Source organism: Pelophylax lessonae, assembly GCF_965119305.1.
Source record: "Pelophylax lessonae genome assembly, chromosome: 2".
Taxonomy (NCBI): domain Eukaryota; kingdom Metazoa; phylum Chordata; class Amphibia; order Anura; family Ranidae; genus Pelophylax; species Pelophylax lessonae.
Window position 1 is genome coordinate 691,898,623 of NC_138769.1, and position 17,643 is coordinate 691,916,265.

The 17,643-nt window shown below is 44.7% G+C and overlaps 1 protein-coding gene across 1 annotated transcript in view; it reads right to left on the reverse strand.

Moving 5' to 3' along the window:
* LOC309545356 (putative N-acetylated-alpha-linked acidic dipeptidase) overlaps positions 1 to 17,643 on the reverse strand; it is a 135,935-nt gene that overhangs the window by 61,636 nt on the left and 56,656 nt on the right. Inside the window, exons 6-9 of the mRNA XM_082244520.1 lie at positions 15,990 to 16,176; positions 13,578 to 13,671; positions 8,292 to 8,390; positions 4,507 to 4,592 (exon numbers count right to left, since the gene is read on the reverse strand). Of these exons, the coding sequence (XP_082100646.1) occupies positions 4,507 to 4,592; positions 8,292 to 8,390; positions 13,578 to 13,671; positions 15,990 to 16,176 (466 nt within the window). The remainder of the gene's footprint in view (positions 1 to 4,506; positions 4,593 to 8,291; positions 8,391 to 13,577; positions 13,672 to 15,989; positions 16,177 to 17,643) is intronic.

The window sequence follows — 17,643 nt, forward strand, 5'->3', positions numbered from 1 at the left end:
ACGTCACTTTGCCTGTGAGGGGCTGACTGCCGACGTAGATCGGCGTTAGGCAGTCGGCAAGTGGTTAAGGCTTACCTATAGGTGCTATAAATATCTCCTAAACTTGCACCCTTTAGGAATTATTTACAGTGCATGCAGCCGATGATGTCATCGGAGCATGCGCTCTGAAGGAACAGCCACCCGTGCCATTCCTTCAGATACCAGTGCCGTGAACGGCGGCTCCCGCGTGCATGTAATCACACCCCCGGCCAATCAGATGGCCGGAGGATGAGATCCAGGAAGCAGGACGGCTGGACATGTCGGTTATTGCGTTTACTAACTAAGGGAAAGATTTTTGTCATTTTTGGTGTTTTTTTTTTTTTTTAACGAGTAATGGCAGCGATCTGCCATTTTTTTTTGCGGTACTGCGACATTGCGGCAGACAGATCGGACCCTTGACTGACATTTTTGACACTTTTGGGGGTACCAGTGACATTACTGCAGTAATCAGTGCTATATATATATGCACTGTTACTGTAAAAATGACACTGGTAGTGAAGGAGTTAACTGTATTGGAGAGGGTTAAGTGTGTCCTAGGGGTGTGTTTCTAACTGTGATTGGCTGTGGCTACTAGTGTAATAACATAGATCAACGGTCCTACATAGTAGAACCGACTGATCTCCATTCTTACACAGGGAAGAATGACAGGCGGCTTTGTTTACATTAGCCGCCTGCCTTTCTTCTGGTGTAACGGAAGATCGGGTCTGCCGGGCACACGCGCGGGGGGGTGCGTGACCGCGCGGGAGCGAGCCTCCGGTGGCGCGCGCTCGCACCCTAGAGCCTCACAGGCTAGCGACGTAGCCCTACGTCGCTTTGCCTGTGAGGGGCTGACCGCCACAGTAAATAGTCGTTTTGGTGAGACATTGGTGAGTTTGGGGTGGAGGAACTTTACTAACCTCAACTCAAAAGAATACCTTTGGGATAAATTGGAGCAGAGACTGCGAGCCAGGCTTTCTCATCCAACATCAATGCCTGACCTCAAAAATGCAGTTCTGGAAGAATGGTCAAGCATACTCATAGACACACTCCTAAACCTTGTGTACAGCCTTCCCAGAAGAGTTGAAGATGTTATAGCTGCAAAGGGTGGGCCAACTCAATATTGAACCCTACAGACTAAGGCTGGGATGCCATTAAAGTTCATGTGCGTGTAAAGGCAGGGGTCCCAATACTTTTGACAATATAGTGTATCTCCAAAACTGGTTTAGAGCACTCGCGGGTCTTGCAGAGGAGGAAGATAAAAAACAGCAGTGTTTTTATTGTCAAAGATTCGATGAAGCGCAGTCCATCTTTCTGGACATGGACTGAGCTTCACTGAAACATTGACAATAAAAACACTGCTGTTTTTTATCTTCCTCCTCTGCAAGACCCGCGAGTGCTCTAAACCAGTTTTAGATTTATATGGACTTCCATGCGGATGCCACCTGGGCATTTACTTCAAACTTAGAGTGCCATGGTTATTTTTTAATGTCATACACTATTTGGGAAGTGGTTTTTCAAACGTAAATTTTTGGGAAAAAACACACTTTAATAAATTTTAATGCACACAAAAACAATACAATACCACATGTAGCACTGCCCCCTAGATAACTACTGAGAATTGCACTTTCTGGATTCCCCTGGGTTACCCATAGCAACAGTCTGTGGAAACTTATCACTTTAGGTGCTTGGCTCAGACAATGAACAGTCCAGGGGATTTAGATTTTATTTAGAACTGAGATTGGAGATGGGATAAATGGGATACTCCCAACTATGAAATATGCACAAATCTGAGGACAACAAGCTGTAGTGTGCGGCAAGGCCGCTGCTTCACCTTGTCTCTGAAGTGAAGATAAAGAATATGATCCTGCTATAGTTTCTCTTTAGGGTCCTAACTTGGCTTCCCCTGTCTCACTTGCTGTGTGTGCTTGCCCCTGTCCACTGACTCTCCACTGGTGTGGTCCTCTTCTTCAGCAGACCCCTGGCAAGCTTGCCGGTACTCACGGACACTGTTTTTTCCTGGGTTGCTCTGCCTTTATCTCCGCTTGTCAGCATCCACTGGACCTTCTGGCTCAGCTCCACACTTCTGGCTCACTAGGCCGGCCGTCTGTGACCACTTTCCTTACAGACAGGAGGAGAGACAGCCGTCACCCTCCTCCTGGGCCTTGGCTTCCCACCCAAAGACACCCAGTCACATGTGCCCTTGGCTTTTATAACATATCCCAGGATGTGCCACTGTTTGTGCCAACCCACTGGGACAGTTAGAAAGCCTGTGTGTCACTGGCTGGGTTTCCTCCACTGTCAAACATGCTCCCCTATTGGATACAGTGGGGACACTCCCTCAGCCCAGATGAATCACACATGGACACATGTAACAGGTCTAGCTACTGATCAGGGCAGATGGAGCAGACTATGATTTGCCTGCTGCTCCCCTGTTAAGTAGGCAGAGAAAACTATTCTCCTTCCTAGCACCTATCTTGGAGGGTGCTACACACACGTTTTTTAATACAATATAAAAAAGATGGTGTTGCACCGAGTAAATAGACACCTAGTATGTCACATTTAAAATTGCGCATGCTCATGGAATGGTGTCAAACTATGGTATTTAATAATCTCCATAGCCAATGCTTTAAAAGCCTTTACGGGTTCCTTAACCACTTAAGCCCCGGAAGATTTTACCCCCTTCCTGACCAGGGGGTATTTTGCGATTCGGCACAGCGTCACTTTAACGGACAATTGCGCGGTCGTGCGATGCTGTACCAAAACGAATTTGACATCCTTTTTTTTCCCACAAACAGAGCTTTCTTTTGGTGGTATTTGATCACCTGTGCGATTTTTTGATCATGCGCTATAAACAAAAAAAGAGCGGCAATTTTGCAAAAATAACAATATTTTTCACATTTTTTTATATGAAATTCCCCCCAAAAAATATGTAAAATTCAATTTTTTTTTTAATTTTTGGCCAATTTGTTTTCTGCTACATATGTTTGGTAAAAAAAAAAATCACAATAAGCGTATTTTGATTGGTTTGCGCAAAAGTTATTGCGTTTACTAAACTAAGGGAAAGATTTTTGTCATTTTTGTTTTTTTTTAACGCGTAATGGCGGCGATCTGCGATTTTTTTTGCCGTACTGCGACATTGCGGCGGACAGATCGGACCCTTGCCTGACATTTTTGACACTTTTGGGGGTACCAGTGACATTACTACAGTAATCAGTGCTATAAATATGCACTGTTACTGTAAAAATGACACTGGGAGGGAAGGGGTTAACTTTATTGGAGAGGGAGGGGTTAAGTGTGTCCCTAGGGGCGTGCTTTTGACTGTCATTGTATGTGGCTTGTGATGTAAAAGCACAGATCAATGGTCCTACATAGCAGGACCGAGTGATCTGTGCTTTTACACAGGGGAGAATGACAGGCGGCTTTGTTTACATTAGCCGCCTGCCTTTCTCCCTCTCCACCCGACGATCGCGAGTGACCGGCGGACATCGGGTCCACCGGTCACATGCGCCGGCTTTGTCGGGTACGAGCAGGGGGCAGGAGCGCACCTCCGGCGCGCGCTCGCCCCCTATTCGCTCCCAGGCTAGTGACATACCGGTACGTCACTTTGCCTGGGAGGGGCTGACCGCCGCAGTGAATAGTCGTGCGGCGGTCGGCAAGTGGTTAAAGCCTAAGGTTTTGTGCTATCTTAAAGATTTTGTTTGGGCCAAGTTAGCCCAAAAAATGATTTCCTTCACGAACACTTGGTTCACACCATACAGGCACCACCAAGTGTGGGCGTGTTACGTTCATTTTCTGAACTTTCCTGCGTGTTGCGTGTATAGCAGTCAATTTGTTTCAATGGTACTGCAAGAAATGTGTATAAAAAAAAAATAAAAATACTCTGTTCGAAAAACAGCCCCGGTCAGACACACCCCTTCTATGGAAGAGAATTCTGTAAAAAAAAAAAAAACTTTTTCAAGCTCATAAATCTTTAAAAAAAAATTGTATGATGGCCCCAGAGCTCTTCCATGCCCTTCCACTACAATACAAGTCTGTTGTGCTGAGTGGTGTGGCTGTTACTCAGCTCTGCCAGCACAGAGCACTGCAGTGCAAGGGCAAAAAGCTGAATTTTTACTAACAGAAAAAGAGATTTTAAGGCATTTCCAAGTAAATCATGCAGGGCTATAAAATAGGTAATACTTCAATTGGTTTTTGTAAAGATGTGAGACTTCAAATGAGCTTTTAAGTATTTTTAATGACTCACTAACTGGATTTAATTATTATTTTTTTTAACATGTACCTGATGTTCAGTTTTAATATAAAGACAGACTTTTGTGCTTATGGCAGGAATAATTAAAAATACATGCACTTATGTTAGAAAGAGAACAGAACTATTTTATACTCCTATTAATAACCATTTATCACTTCAGACGTGTCAAATTTTCTGCAGGCTGGTTATATTAATAATTGCTGTACTTTAATGGAAGGATTCTAATATTCCACTGTCACCTGGCTCCACGGCGCCTCTGATGGTTCCAATGACATTATAAACTTTTCTTATTTCATTGTACGTTTGGATGCGCATCCTCACCTTCCTGCAAAAAAAAAAAAAAAAGAATAAGAAAGAATGCAGACTATTGTATATGAATATATACTGTATATGTATATACATTATATATATATATATATACACACACACACACACACACACTCTGTATATACAGTGGGGAAAATAATTATTTGATCCCCTGCAGATTTTGAGAGTCTGCCCACTTACAAAGAAATGAGGGGTCTATAGTTGTTATAATAGGTGTGTTTTAATCGGTTGCCGACTGCGCACAGTATATTTACTGCGGCAGTCAGCCCCGGCCAGGCAGAGTGACGTAGATCTACGTCACTCGCCTGTCACTGGTATTGGAGCCAATAGCGGGCGAACCCGCCTCGGCTCGTTCAGGGAGGAGTGCGGGCGTGTGACCGGCGGACCCGATGTCCGCCGGTCACTCGCCGATCGTCGGTACAGCGGGAGAAAGGCAGAGCGGCTTATGTAAACAAGCCGCCTGTCATTCTCCCCTGTGTAAAAATGGAGATCAGACGGTTCTACTATGTAGAACCGTTGATCTTTGTTTTTACACCAATAGCCATGTCCTACTACAGTTAGAAGCACGCCCCTAGGACACACTTAACCCCTCCCTGTCCAATACATTTAACCCCTTCCCTGCCAGTGTCATTTTTGCAGTAACAGTGCATATATATAGCACTGATTTCTGCAGTAATGTCACCGGTACCCCCCAAAGTGTCAAAAATGTCAGTCAAGGGTCCGATCTGTCCGCCGCAATGTCGCAGTACCGCAAAAAAAAAAAATCGCAGATCGCCGCCATTACTCGTTAAAAAAAAAAAACACCAAAAATGACAAAAATCTTTCCCTTTGTTAGTAAACGCGATAACTTTTGCGCAATCCAATCAAAATATGCTTTTTGCAATTTTTTTTACCAAACATATGTAGCATAAAACAATTTGGCCGAAAATGTTAAAAAATTTTGATTTTTACATTTTTTTGGGGGGGAATTTCATATAAAAAAATGTAAAAAATTTTGTTATTTTTGCAAAAATTACGCTCTTTTTTTGTTTATAGCGCATGATCAAAAAATCGCACAGGTGATCAAATACCACCAAAAGAAAGCTCTGTTTGTGGGAAAAAAAGGACGTGAAATTAGTTTATGTACAGCGTCGCACGACCGCGCAATTGTCCGTTAAAGTCACGCAGTAAAAAAAAAAAAAAATCGCAAAAAAAACCCTGGTCGGAATGGGGGTAAAATCTTCCGGGGCTTAAGTGGTTAAATGATAGAGACAGTATGTCAACCAAAAATCCAGAAAAAAACAAATATGTTATAAATTAAGTAGCAGTTCAGTGAGTAAAACAAGTATTTGATCCCCTACTAATGGGCCATACATACAATTGTCATTAGATTTTTTCCTTTAGATTTACCAAAACCATATAATAGGAGGTCAAATCCAAACACTTTTAACTTGTATGCAATCAGGGAGGCCCTTGCACTACATTGTTGAAGGGAAATCTAACTACAAAAGTTGTATGTGCCCTAAAAAACAAATAGATAGTCTCGATTTTTTTTTTCTTTATTTACCTTGTTTTTGAAGAAAGTATACTCACCTTCCTTCTACTTCCTCCTTCTGCGGCCGCAGCCCGCTCCGTCGCTTCCTCCTTGCATTGATTCCTGGGAGCTGAACATCATCGCTCCCAGGAGTCAATGCGCCTGCACCAGCTCCGCTCGTCAGTTCCGGGGCGCGCGCGTCATTCCCTGTTAAACAGCTTGTGGGCATGCCCAGAAGCTGTGCAGGGATGACGCGCATGCCCCGGAAGTGACGAGCGGGGCCGGTGCAGCGCATTCTGGGACGAAGAGGACGCTCCGGCTTCAGCTGCCCACACCTAAAATGGCAGCGCTGGACAATAAATTTTCAAGGTAAGTATTTCTTCTTGCAGGTAAGTGCGACCTGGGACAGTTCAGAGGCTATCCATTGCGGAATGCACTAGCCCTGACTGTACTGGGGGTATTCTTTTCTAAAAAACGTTTCCGAGGCCGGAACTCCGCTTTAACTGAGGCAAGTGAGGCCTGCAGTTCTATAGATTATGTTCTGGGTTCTTTTATGACCTCATGGATGAGTCATCATTGTGCTCTTGGAGCAATTTTGGTAGGCCGGCCACTCCTGGGAAGGTTCACCACTGTTCCAAGTTTTCTCCATTTGTAGACTCTCACCATGGTTTGCTGGAGTCCCAAAGCCTTAGAAATGGCTTTGTAAGCCTTTCCAGACTGACACATGTCAGTTACTTTGTTTCTCATCTGCTCTTGAATTTCTTTAGATTGTAGCATGATGTGTTGCTGTATGAGATCTTTTAGGCCCCGTTCACACTGGGGCGATCTGACTTCCTGGGGCGACCTCACAGGTCGCGGCGCGCTGCTCGCACCGCGACCTCGGAGCGGCCAGCACGGACTTCATAACATTGAAGTCAATGCAAAGAAGCTCAGGACCCTTTTCTAAGTCGGAGCAACTTGTGTCGCTCCTATTAGAACGGGTCCACAGCTTCTCTATGCCAGGCGACCTACGGCGACCTGTCAGGCGACCAGGTCGCCTGACAGGTCGCCCCAGTGTGAACGGGGGCTTAGCATGCTTCACTTTGCCAGACAGCTTCTATTTAAAGTGTTACTAAACCCAGGAGCCTGCTTTCACTATATCAGGTCTCCCACAGTACACAGAATGTGGAAATGCAATTATTTTAGTAGATATAAACTGCTAAATGCCTTTTCTCATCAGCAGTACATAGCAATCTTGTGACTTCTATCAGTGCCTGGTTAACCACTTCTGGACCGGAAGGATTTGCCCCCTTAATGACCAGGCCATTTTTTGCGATTCTGCACTGCGTTACTTTAATGGACAATTGCACAGTTGTGCGACGCTGTACCTAAATAAAAATTGATGTCTTTTTTTTCCCCACAAATAGAGCTTTCTTTTGGTGGTATTTGATCACCTCTGCAATTTTTATTTTTTGCGCTATAAACAAAATAAAGCGACAATTCCGAACAAAAAAAAATAATAATTTTTAACTTTCTGCTATACAACATTCCCAAAAAAAAAAAAATTTAAATCTAATTTTTATCATGTTAGGCCAATTTCTTTCTGCTACATATTTTTGGTAAAAAATCCCAATAAGCGTATATTGATTGCTTTGCGCAAAAAACAATTGCGTCTACAAACTAGGGGATAGATTTATGTAATTATTTTTTTTTTTGGTGGCGATTTTTAGCGGGACATTGCAGCAGACAGATCGGACCCCTGACATTTTTGACACTTTTGGGGGCACCAGTGACATCACTACAGTAATCAGTGCTAAAAGTATGCACTGTTACTGTAATAATGACACTGGCAGGGAAGGGGTTAAGACCGGGGCGATCAAGGGGTTAGATGTGTCCCTAGGGGGTGTTGTGTAACTGTATGGGGGATAGGCTTTCTGCATGAACAGTAGACTGATGACACCATCTCAACCTAGGCAAAGTCAATGACTGGAGTACTGCTGAAGGATGGCTTTTTAATGGAAAAAAAAGGTACAGAATGTTTTTGAAAAAATTTGGAATTTATCTGTGCAGATTTATAAATGACAGGTCCACTTTAGGTAATCATGAAATACTTGGCCTCAGTTGTTGCCCCTTTGCATTCCACAACTTTATTGGTTATTATTGGTATTATCAGCACTATGGAAACAAAAAAAAATATTCCCTTACTCCTTAGCTTGACTTCCAGAATACCCGGGGCCAATATTGTAGGATATGTTGAGTCCTCCTTTCCAGGTGTTATCTGGGGCCGCGGTTCCTCCCAGGTTCCTGAAAAACATAAAAAAAAATGTGTTCACATTTTAGCTAAGTAAAGGTTCCAAAAGCTGCCCAGGTACAGTATATATATATATATATATATATATATATATGCAGCAGCCGCTGCTGTCAATCTACCATCTAAAAAAAAAGTGATTTGTGGTGGGTAACTTTTTAGAGGCATTTGACAGGCGGTGTGGAGGTGATATGTCGCCTTCTTTACCGTCTAGTTGAACCCTAAAAAAAAAAAAAACTGTCCCACCGTGCTGCAACCGCATGCATTCCACCTACTTTTACCGCCCCCTGGCCACCTTCAAATGCCAATAAAATAAATTATCTCCTTAAGTATAACTAAGGGCAAAACATTTTTTTTTTAAGTTTTGGATGGAGTGAAGAGGGATTAGAACACCTGTCAGGTTTTTATTGCTATCTGTGTCCCCATTAGTGAGAATCACGCTCTCTATTTGTCCTGTTTACCATTATCACAAAATGTGAAAGTAAAAGAAAATCCCAAATTTTAGGTTGACACCGAGGGGAACAGAGGGGAAATCTTTCAATGGAGGAGGGCACTGGTTCTGGTGACACCCTGGGGTTTCCTCACTTTGGAGGGATTTCCTTTCACTTCCTGCTTTGGCTATGGGAAAGGAAGTAAAGGGAAATCTCCCCAATGTAACAGAGATGGCAAAAAAAAAAAAAACCAACAAACAAAAACAAATAAATGACAGGGGTTATAACCCTCCCTTGCTCTATCAAAAATGGAAAAAAATTGCATTTTTGACTTAAAATGACCGTAAAATCCATTTCTCTGATGTTCATTGACGGACACAGCTCCTGATATTCATAACTGTTGGGTTATACTGCTCCTTACAGGAGTAGGACACTAGGCAGAAATGAATTCTGGCTACACCCATGGGCAGTCCCAGGGGGTATACCCCCTCTCTCTGCTATAGCCACTCAGTTTTGTTACAAGCAGTGTCAGGAGAATTATAACTCCACAGAGGGGTGGGTGCTGTGTCCGTCAATAAAAATCAGAGAAATGGATTTTACGGTAAGTCAAAAATCACATTTTCTCTTTCGTTCATTGATGGACACAGCCCCTGATATTCATAACCATTGGGAAGTCTCAAAGCAGTGTTAAACATGAGGAGTGGGAACAACAAAAAAATTCCCAAGGCTAAACATTAGCCAACCAGGCAACAGAAGCTCAAAAAAAATGGAGCCCACCTGAAAAAAAAAACAACACACCCTCAAAGAGGATCAGGTCCTCCTAAACAACAGCCTGCAAAATTTTGCGGCAAAAAGAAGGATCCGCAGATGCCAACACATCCACCTTATAAAACTTTGTAAAAGTGTGCACCAAAGACCAGGTGGCCGCCTTGCAAACCTGCATCACTGACACCTGATGATGGAAAGCCAAGGAGCCACTAAATGCCCTAGTAGAGTGCGCCTTGACAGGGAAAGGAGGAACCTGATCCCTGATGGAATAGGCCTGAACCACCGTCTGTCTGATCCATCTAGAAAAAGTTATAGAGGAAGCGGACAACCCTTTTCGAGGTCCAAATGTGAGCATAAAGAGAGAGTCTGACTTCCTGAAAGACTCTGTATCTGCCAGGTACACCCTAATTACCCAAACCACATCCAAGGCATGCAAGGCAATTTCCTTCGGATGTTTAGGCCTGGGACACAGGGAAGGCAACACAATGTCAAATGAAAATCAGAGACAACCTTTGGAAGGAACGATGGACAGGGGCAAAGAACCACCTTATCCCTGTGACTCATCAGGTCAGGTAAAGGACAGGATAACACCGCCAGTTGGAAGAAGACCATCAAAGCCGACACCTGGCCCTTCATGGTACTCAAGACCAATTTCTGTTCAAACCCCCCCCCCCCCCCCCCCCCTTGAAGGGAGGTCAAGATTTGAGCCACGAGAAGGAGCGAGGAAGAACCCAAAGAGACTCACACCACGCAATGTACGTCTTCCACATACAATGGTAGATCTTCCCAGAGGTAGATTGCCTAGCTTTCAGCAGTGTAGAAATCACCGACTCAGATAAACCCCTATCCTTCAGCACCAGGCGTTCAACAGCTAAGCCCTCAAAGCCAGGGACTGTAAAGCAGGATGGAAGATTGGTCCTTGGGACAGCAGATCCTCCCTGAGAGGAAGCTTCCAAGGAAAATGGGCAACCAGTCGCACCAGATTGGCGTACCAAGCCCGGCGAGGCAAGTCCAGAGCCACTAAGATGACCCGGAATCCCTTCTGCCTCCATCCTGCATAGAATTCTTGGCAGAAGCTTGAATCAGATGAATACTGACCCCACGGGGCCCCCAGGTTATCCCGTGATCGAGCTACAAACCTCTTCACCTTTCTGTTGAGCCGAGACGCCAACAGATCCACCTCGGGAGTGCCCCACCGGAGACACAGCTGATGAAACACCTCCGGATGAAGGGACCACTGCCGACTGAGGTAATCCGCCTGCCACCCTGGGAATGTGTACAGGGGAGAGGGCTGGAATGAACGATTCTGCCTACCTTAGAAAGCCGGCTACCCCCAGAGCAGCCAGGACACTTTTTGTGCCCCCTTGGTGATTGACATAAGCCACGGCCGTGGCATTGTCCGATTGAATGCACACTGGACAACCCTGAAGACGATCTGTCAAATGATCCACAGTCTGATCGCTCTGAGTTCCAAGACATTGATCGGGAGTCTGGAATTTTCCAGCGCCCAGATCCCCTGAGCAGAATGCTTGCCGAGGATGCCTCCCCAGCCGGACAGGCTGGCATCCGTGGGGACCACTGTCCAATACAAGGGGAGGTAGGATTTTCCCAGCCGAAGCACTGGAGAATGAAGCCACCATATCAGGGACTCCTTCATGCCCTGACTCAGCCTGATCTGATTGTCCAGAGACTGCGGAGCCTTGTCCCATTTGGCCAAAATTTCCCTTTGCAGGGACCTAGTATGGAACTGTGCGAATGGAACCGCCTTGAAGGTAGACACCATCAGGCCCAGCACCCGCATGCAAGTCCGGAGGGATGACCATTTTTTGGACAGCAAAAGGCAAATTGCAGGCTGCAATTTCTGGAGTTTGTCCATTGGAAGGAGCACTCTGGCTAAGGCCGAGTCCAGAGTCAGGTCCAGATAGTCCAGCTTTGTGGAGGGAACTAGAGCAGACTTCTGAAAATTCAGAATCCAGCCGAACTCCCGCAGAGTTCATATTGGGATCTCCAGGTTCTCCACCAGAGCATAGGGAGACTCCGTTCGCAGAAGGAGATCTTCCAAGTAGCCCAGTACCGTGATCCCCCGTTGGCGTAGCAAAGCTAGCACCGGGGCTAACACTTTTGTGAAGACCCCAGGAGCATTTGCGAGACCAAAGGGTAACGCCACAAACTGAGAATGCTCCTCTGCCACAGCAGAGCTGAGAAAACGCTGGTGACTGGCAAATATTGGAATGTGAAGGTAGGCATCCTTGATCTCAAAAGAGGCGTGGTTGCAGACCCAGCAAGGTGACCCATGTCTGCGGCGGCCAAATCAGATTCATAATCAGATGAGGCAGGGGGCGCTTTTTGCTAGCCCGTCGCCTGCAAGCCACCTTCCCCCGGGACACAAGGGACTCCAGGACCACCGCCAGTACATCGATGGATGGTTGGGACCCGGAGGGCCCCGCAGCCTCAGAGAAGGGAACAGGTGGGGAAATGTGCTCCAAAGACTCCATGAGTCCCCAGGGGGACCCCACAAAAAGTGTAAAACACTGCTAAGGGACAACCCCCACCGCGCTAGCAGCACTCGGTCGCCAGGCACAAAGCATCAAACGATCCTCAGCAGAGAGGGACAGGACCCCACCAGACTTATCACCCACAGAAACAGGCACCTGCAGCCACCAGGAGAATCTGCACTACACGTGAGGTGATCAGGAAGTAAAATGATCCAGGAGTCAGCACCAGGAAATGAGGAGGGGCTCCCACCGCCAATATCGCTGCCCACAGGGCTCAACTGTCATGGCCGCCGCTATTTCCAATGGCAAACTACAAGAAAATGGCCATCAGACTACACAAACATGGACACCTTGTATAGAAACACACAGGCTACAACAAAATGGTGGCCCTGCATGGCACCACGAGGCTTACAGGGACCCAGGAGGGAGACCGGGCCTCAAGGACAGTTTCAGGCAGGACGGGGGGCCCTGGCAGGAGCCCCTACCAGGTACAACCCCCTCTCCACACAATCGCACCTCTGGACACTGGCGGCGCACCCCCCTGGCCCCATCACCAGTTAGCGCCCTGCCCCCATCCCAGGAAAGTGGCCAGACCACCCAAATAGCCCCAGCATGGAGGGGGGGGGGTTGGGGGGCAGGATGAGGGACTTGGCAAGAGGGGGGTGCCTGTGGGGAGGAGGGGAACCCGGGGGTCAGACTGTCCCAAGGAGGGGCCCACGTCCACCTCAAAACCCACCAGGGGGAGGGGGGGAGCTACTCACCATACCAGGAACCAGGTGGGCGCTGCTCCAGACAGAACTTATCTCCCGTCAAAAAGCCAGGAGGAACGCTGCGACTCGGGCTGAGACCTGATCGTATGCGACCTCACCAGGCGTTTAACTCGCAGGCCAGTCCCCTGTCCAAGTTGGCAAGGTCGCGGCCAACCTAGCGGCGCTCGCTGGCCAGACTGTGGTGACCTAGATTATCCAGCCTGTTGCCCAGTCCAGCAGTTGATTGTAGATCCCACAGGAAAAACATTTTCTATCTAAAAAATTTTGCCAGGACCAAGGATCCCAGCAAGGAAATAGGTCCTTACTCCAGACTAGGAGGAAAAAAAATAAGTGGCTATAGCAGAGAGAGGGAGTATACCCCCTGGGACTGCCTATGGGTGTAGCCAGAATTATTTTCTGCCTAGTGTCCTACTCCTGTAGGGGGCAGTAAAACCCAATAGTTATGAATATCAAAAGCTGTGTCCGTCAATGAACAAAAGAAAAATGTGGTCTTTATATACACTTTAAAGCAGTTGTAATATAAAGTATTCTAATTTAGTCTTATGTGAGGATCAGACTTCACTATCTACAGCCAGCATTTCCTCCTTTATTGTCCATTGCAGCAGCCTATCGTGGTCATCGAGAACATTTGTGAAAGGATACATAACTGCAGTCAGTGGTGTTTTGCCTCAAGTTCACCTTTAAAAAAGCTCTAGGGTTTAGGTCATACTCATCCTTACTTTAGCAGCATCTCAGCATCGCTATACCCTATAGGGTGGACTGGGATTTTAGGAAGTCCTACACCATCCTTCACAGCAGATCTGTAGGCGTACTCTGGTGAAAAACAAAACAAAAAAAAAACATTAAAACTGAAATATAAAAAAACCTCAAAGAGAAGTGACATTACCAACTCATTCTAAACTGGGAACTATAATGCTAATATAATTATATATATATATACACACACACACAAACACACACACAAACACACACATTATCTCACAAAAGTGAGTACACCCCTCACATTTTTGTAAATATTTTATTATATCTTTTCATGTGACAACACTGAAGAAATGACACTTTGCTACAATGTAAAGTAGTGAGTGTACAGCTTGTATAACAGTGTAAATTTGCTGTCCCCTCAAAAAAAAAAAAAAACTCAACACACAGCCATTAATGTCTAAACCGCTGGCAACAAAAGTGAGTACACCCCTAAGTGAAAATGTCAAAATTGGGCCCAATTATTACACCTGTGTGCAGGTGTGTTACATTTAGTGTTATCGCTCTCACTCTCTCATACTGATCACTGGAAGTTCACCATGGCACCTCATGGCAAAGAACTTTGAGAATCTGAAAAAAAAAAAAAAGAATTGTTGCTCTATATAAAGATGGCCTAGGCTATAAGAAGATTGCAAAGATCCTGAAACTGAGCTGCAGCACGGTGGCCAAGACCATACAGCAGTTTAACAGGACAGCTTCCAAAAAGAACAGGCCTCGCCATGGTTGACCAAAGAAGTTGAGTGCACATGCTCAGCGTCATATCCAGAGGGGGAAAAAGACATATGAGTGCTGTCAGCATTGCTACAGAGGTTGAAGGGGTGGGGGTTCAGCCTGTCAGTGCTCAGATCATACGCTGCACACTGCATCAAATTGGTCTGCATGGCAGTCATCCAGGAAGGAACACTCTTCTAAAGATGATGCACAAGAAAGCCTGCAAACAACTTGCTGAAGTCAAGCTGACACTCCCACCACCATGCTTGACTGTAGGCAAGACACACTTGTCTTTATACTCCTCACCTGGTTGCCGCCACACACGCTTGACACCATCTGAAACAGTGGACCAACACCAGCAGATGACATAACTCCCCAAATTATCACTGACTGTGAAAAATTTAATTTGGAAATCAAGGTCCCAGAGTCTGGAAGAAGAGTGGAAAGGCACAGAATCCAAGTTGCATGAGGTCCAGTGTGAAGTTTCCACCTTCAGTGATGATTTGGGGAGCCATGTCATCTGTTGGTGTTGGTCCACTGTGTTTTATCAAGTCCAAAGTCAGTGCAGCCCTCTACCAGGAAATTCTACAGCACTTCATGCTTCTCTCTGCTTACCAGCTTTATGGAAATGCTGATTTCTTTTTCCAGCAGGACTTGGCACCTGCTCACACTGCCAAAACTCCCAACACCTGGTTTAATGATCATGGTATCACTGTGCTTGATTGGCCAGCAAGCTTGCCTGACCTAAACCCCATAGAGAATCTGTGGGGTATTGTCAAGAGGAAGATGAGAGAAACCAGATCCAACAATGAAGACGAGCTAAAGACCACTATCAAAGAAACCTGGGCATCCAAAACACCTCAGCAGTGCCACAGGCTGATCGCCTCCATGCCACACCACATTGATGCAGTAATTCATGCAAAAGGAGCCCCGACCAAGTAATGAGTGCACACTATACTGTACATGGACATACTTTTCAGTGAGCCAACATTTTTGTATTAAAAATCCTTTTTTTTTTTTTTTTTTATTGGTCTCATGTAATATTCCAATTTTCTGAGATACTGAATTTTGGGTTTTCACTGGCTATAAGCCATAATCATCAAAATTAAAAGAAAGAAATTCTTGAAATATATCATTCTGTGTGTAACGCATCTATTTAAAATATATGAGTTTCAATTTTTGAATTGATTTACTGAAATAAATTTACTTTTTGATGATATTCTAATTTTATGAGATGCACCTGTATACATACACACATTATATATAGATATACATACATACACACACACACACACACGAGAGTTCTACAAAAAGTTTATACACTTTTATTTAACTAGGTTATACATATAATATAAAAGTGCAGAGACTTTTTGAGGACCCCTCGTATATGTATGTTATAGAAGGCCATAACCGAAGTTTGACAAACACAATTGAATAATAGTATATACACACTATAGTTACCACTGACCCGGTGACATACTGAGACTCCACAGAGGATAGACTTATGCAGTTTTGGTCCGTTTTGGCATTTTACTACTAGGTCCTGAGTAGCTCTAATGACAACCACCAGACTCTGATACTACAGTTTATATCAGGATATCACCCATATTCTGATATAAAATGTATATGAAGCTATGAAGAAGATGACCGAATGTCCGTACCTTTAGCAGGATAACCTGGAGTTAGAGGGTCCCCGGCCCCATTCAGGTTCAGCACATTCCCTCGCTGGGCTCCACCGCCAGGCAAGTTCCAGCCGTCTGGATAGGGTAGAACACCAGGAGCGCAGTAATCGGCTGGGTCAGAATACAAAATAATCCCAATGGCTCCTGCATCTTCCGCATTTTTAACCTTGATAATAAATATAATCATTGTTTTAAATGAAAGTATTATAAAAACATATTTTAAAATGGTATAGCAGTGTTGTGTTTACCTTTAAGGGCTAGTTTCACCTTTACTTACTTTTTCCAAAAACTTCCCTATGCAATAGAGTGTCCTCAATTCATCAACATGCAGTGCTCTGTTTGGTAACATAAAAGCAGTTCAAGTCTATGTCTTGGCTGACTCACTAAAAACCATGCACTCCATAAGCGGCTGGTATCACATCTCAGCAGTTGGCAGAAGGGAGGCAGAGTGCGTTTTGGCTCCATCTAGTGGCTAATCTGCAACATAAATACTGTATGTATATATATACCCACATCCGCTCACCCAACAAATTAAATTCAAAATACTAACATCTTACAAAGCCATCCACAATTTAGCCCCCAGCTTCATCACTAGCCTAGTCTCAAAATACCAACCTAATCGCTCTCTTCGTTCCTCTCAAATCCCCCTGTCTCTCCAATCCTATGGAACTCCTTACCCCAATTTGTCCTATTATCTCCTACTCTTCATCCCTCACAGTTATTGCCTTCTGTTTCACTTGACCCTCCCTTCTAGATTGTAAGCTCTGGCGAGCAGGGCCCTCTAATTCCTCCTATATTGAATTGTATTGTAACTGTAATTTTCTGCTCTCATGTTGTAAAGTGCTGCGCAAAGTGTTGGCACTATATAAATCCTGAATAAAAATAATGATTAAAAAAAAAAAAAAATATATATAATAATAATAATAATAATAATAATAATAATAAAAAAAATATATATATATATATATATATATATATATATATATATAGTATCTCACAAACGTAAGTACCCCCCTCACATTTTTTTTAAGTATTTTATTATAGCTTTTCATATGACAACACTGAAGAGATGACACTTTGCTACAATGTAAAGTAGTGAGTGTACAGCTTGTATAACATTGTAAATTTGCTGTCTCCTCAAAATAACTCAACACACAGCCATTAATGTCTAAACCACTGCCAACAAAAGTGAGTACTCCCCTAAGGAAAAATTAAAAATTTGGGGCCAAAGTGTCAATATTTTGTGTGGCCACCATTATTTTTCAGCACTGCCTCTTGTGCATGGAGTTCACCAGAGCTTCACAGGTTGCCACTAGAGTCCTCTTCCACTCCTCCATGACGACATCACGGAGCTGGTGGATGTTAGAGAACTTGCGCTCCTCCACCTTCCGTTTGAGGATGCCCCACAGATGCTCAATAGGGTTTAGTTCAGGAGACATGCTTGGCCAGTCCATCACCTTTACCTTCAGCTTCTTTACCAAGGCAGTGGTAATCTTGGAGGTGTGTTTGGGATCATCATCATATTGGAATATTGCCCTGCAGCCCAGTCTCTGAAGGGAGGGGATCATGCTCTGCTTCAGTATGTTACATTACATATTGGCATTTATGGTTCCCTCAATGAACTGTAGCTCCC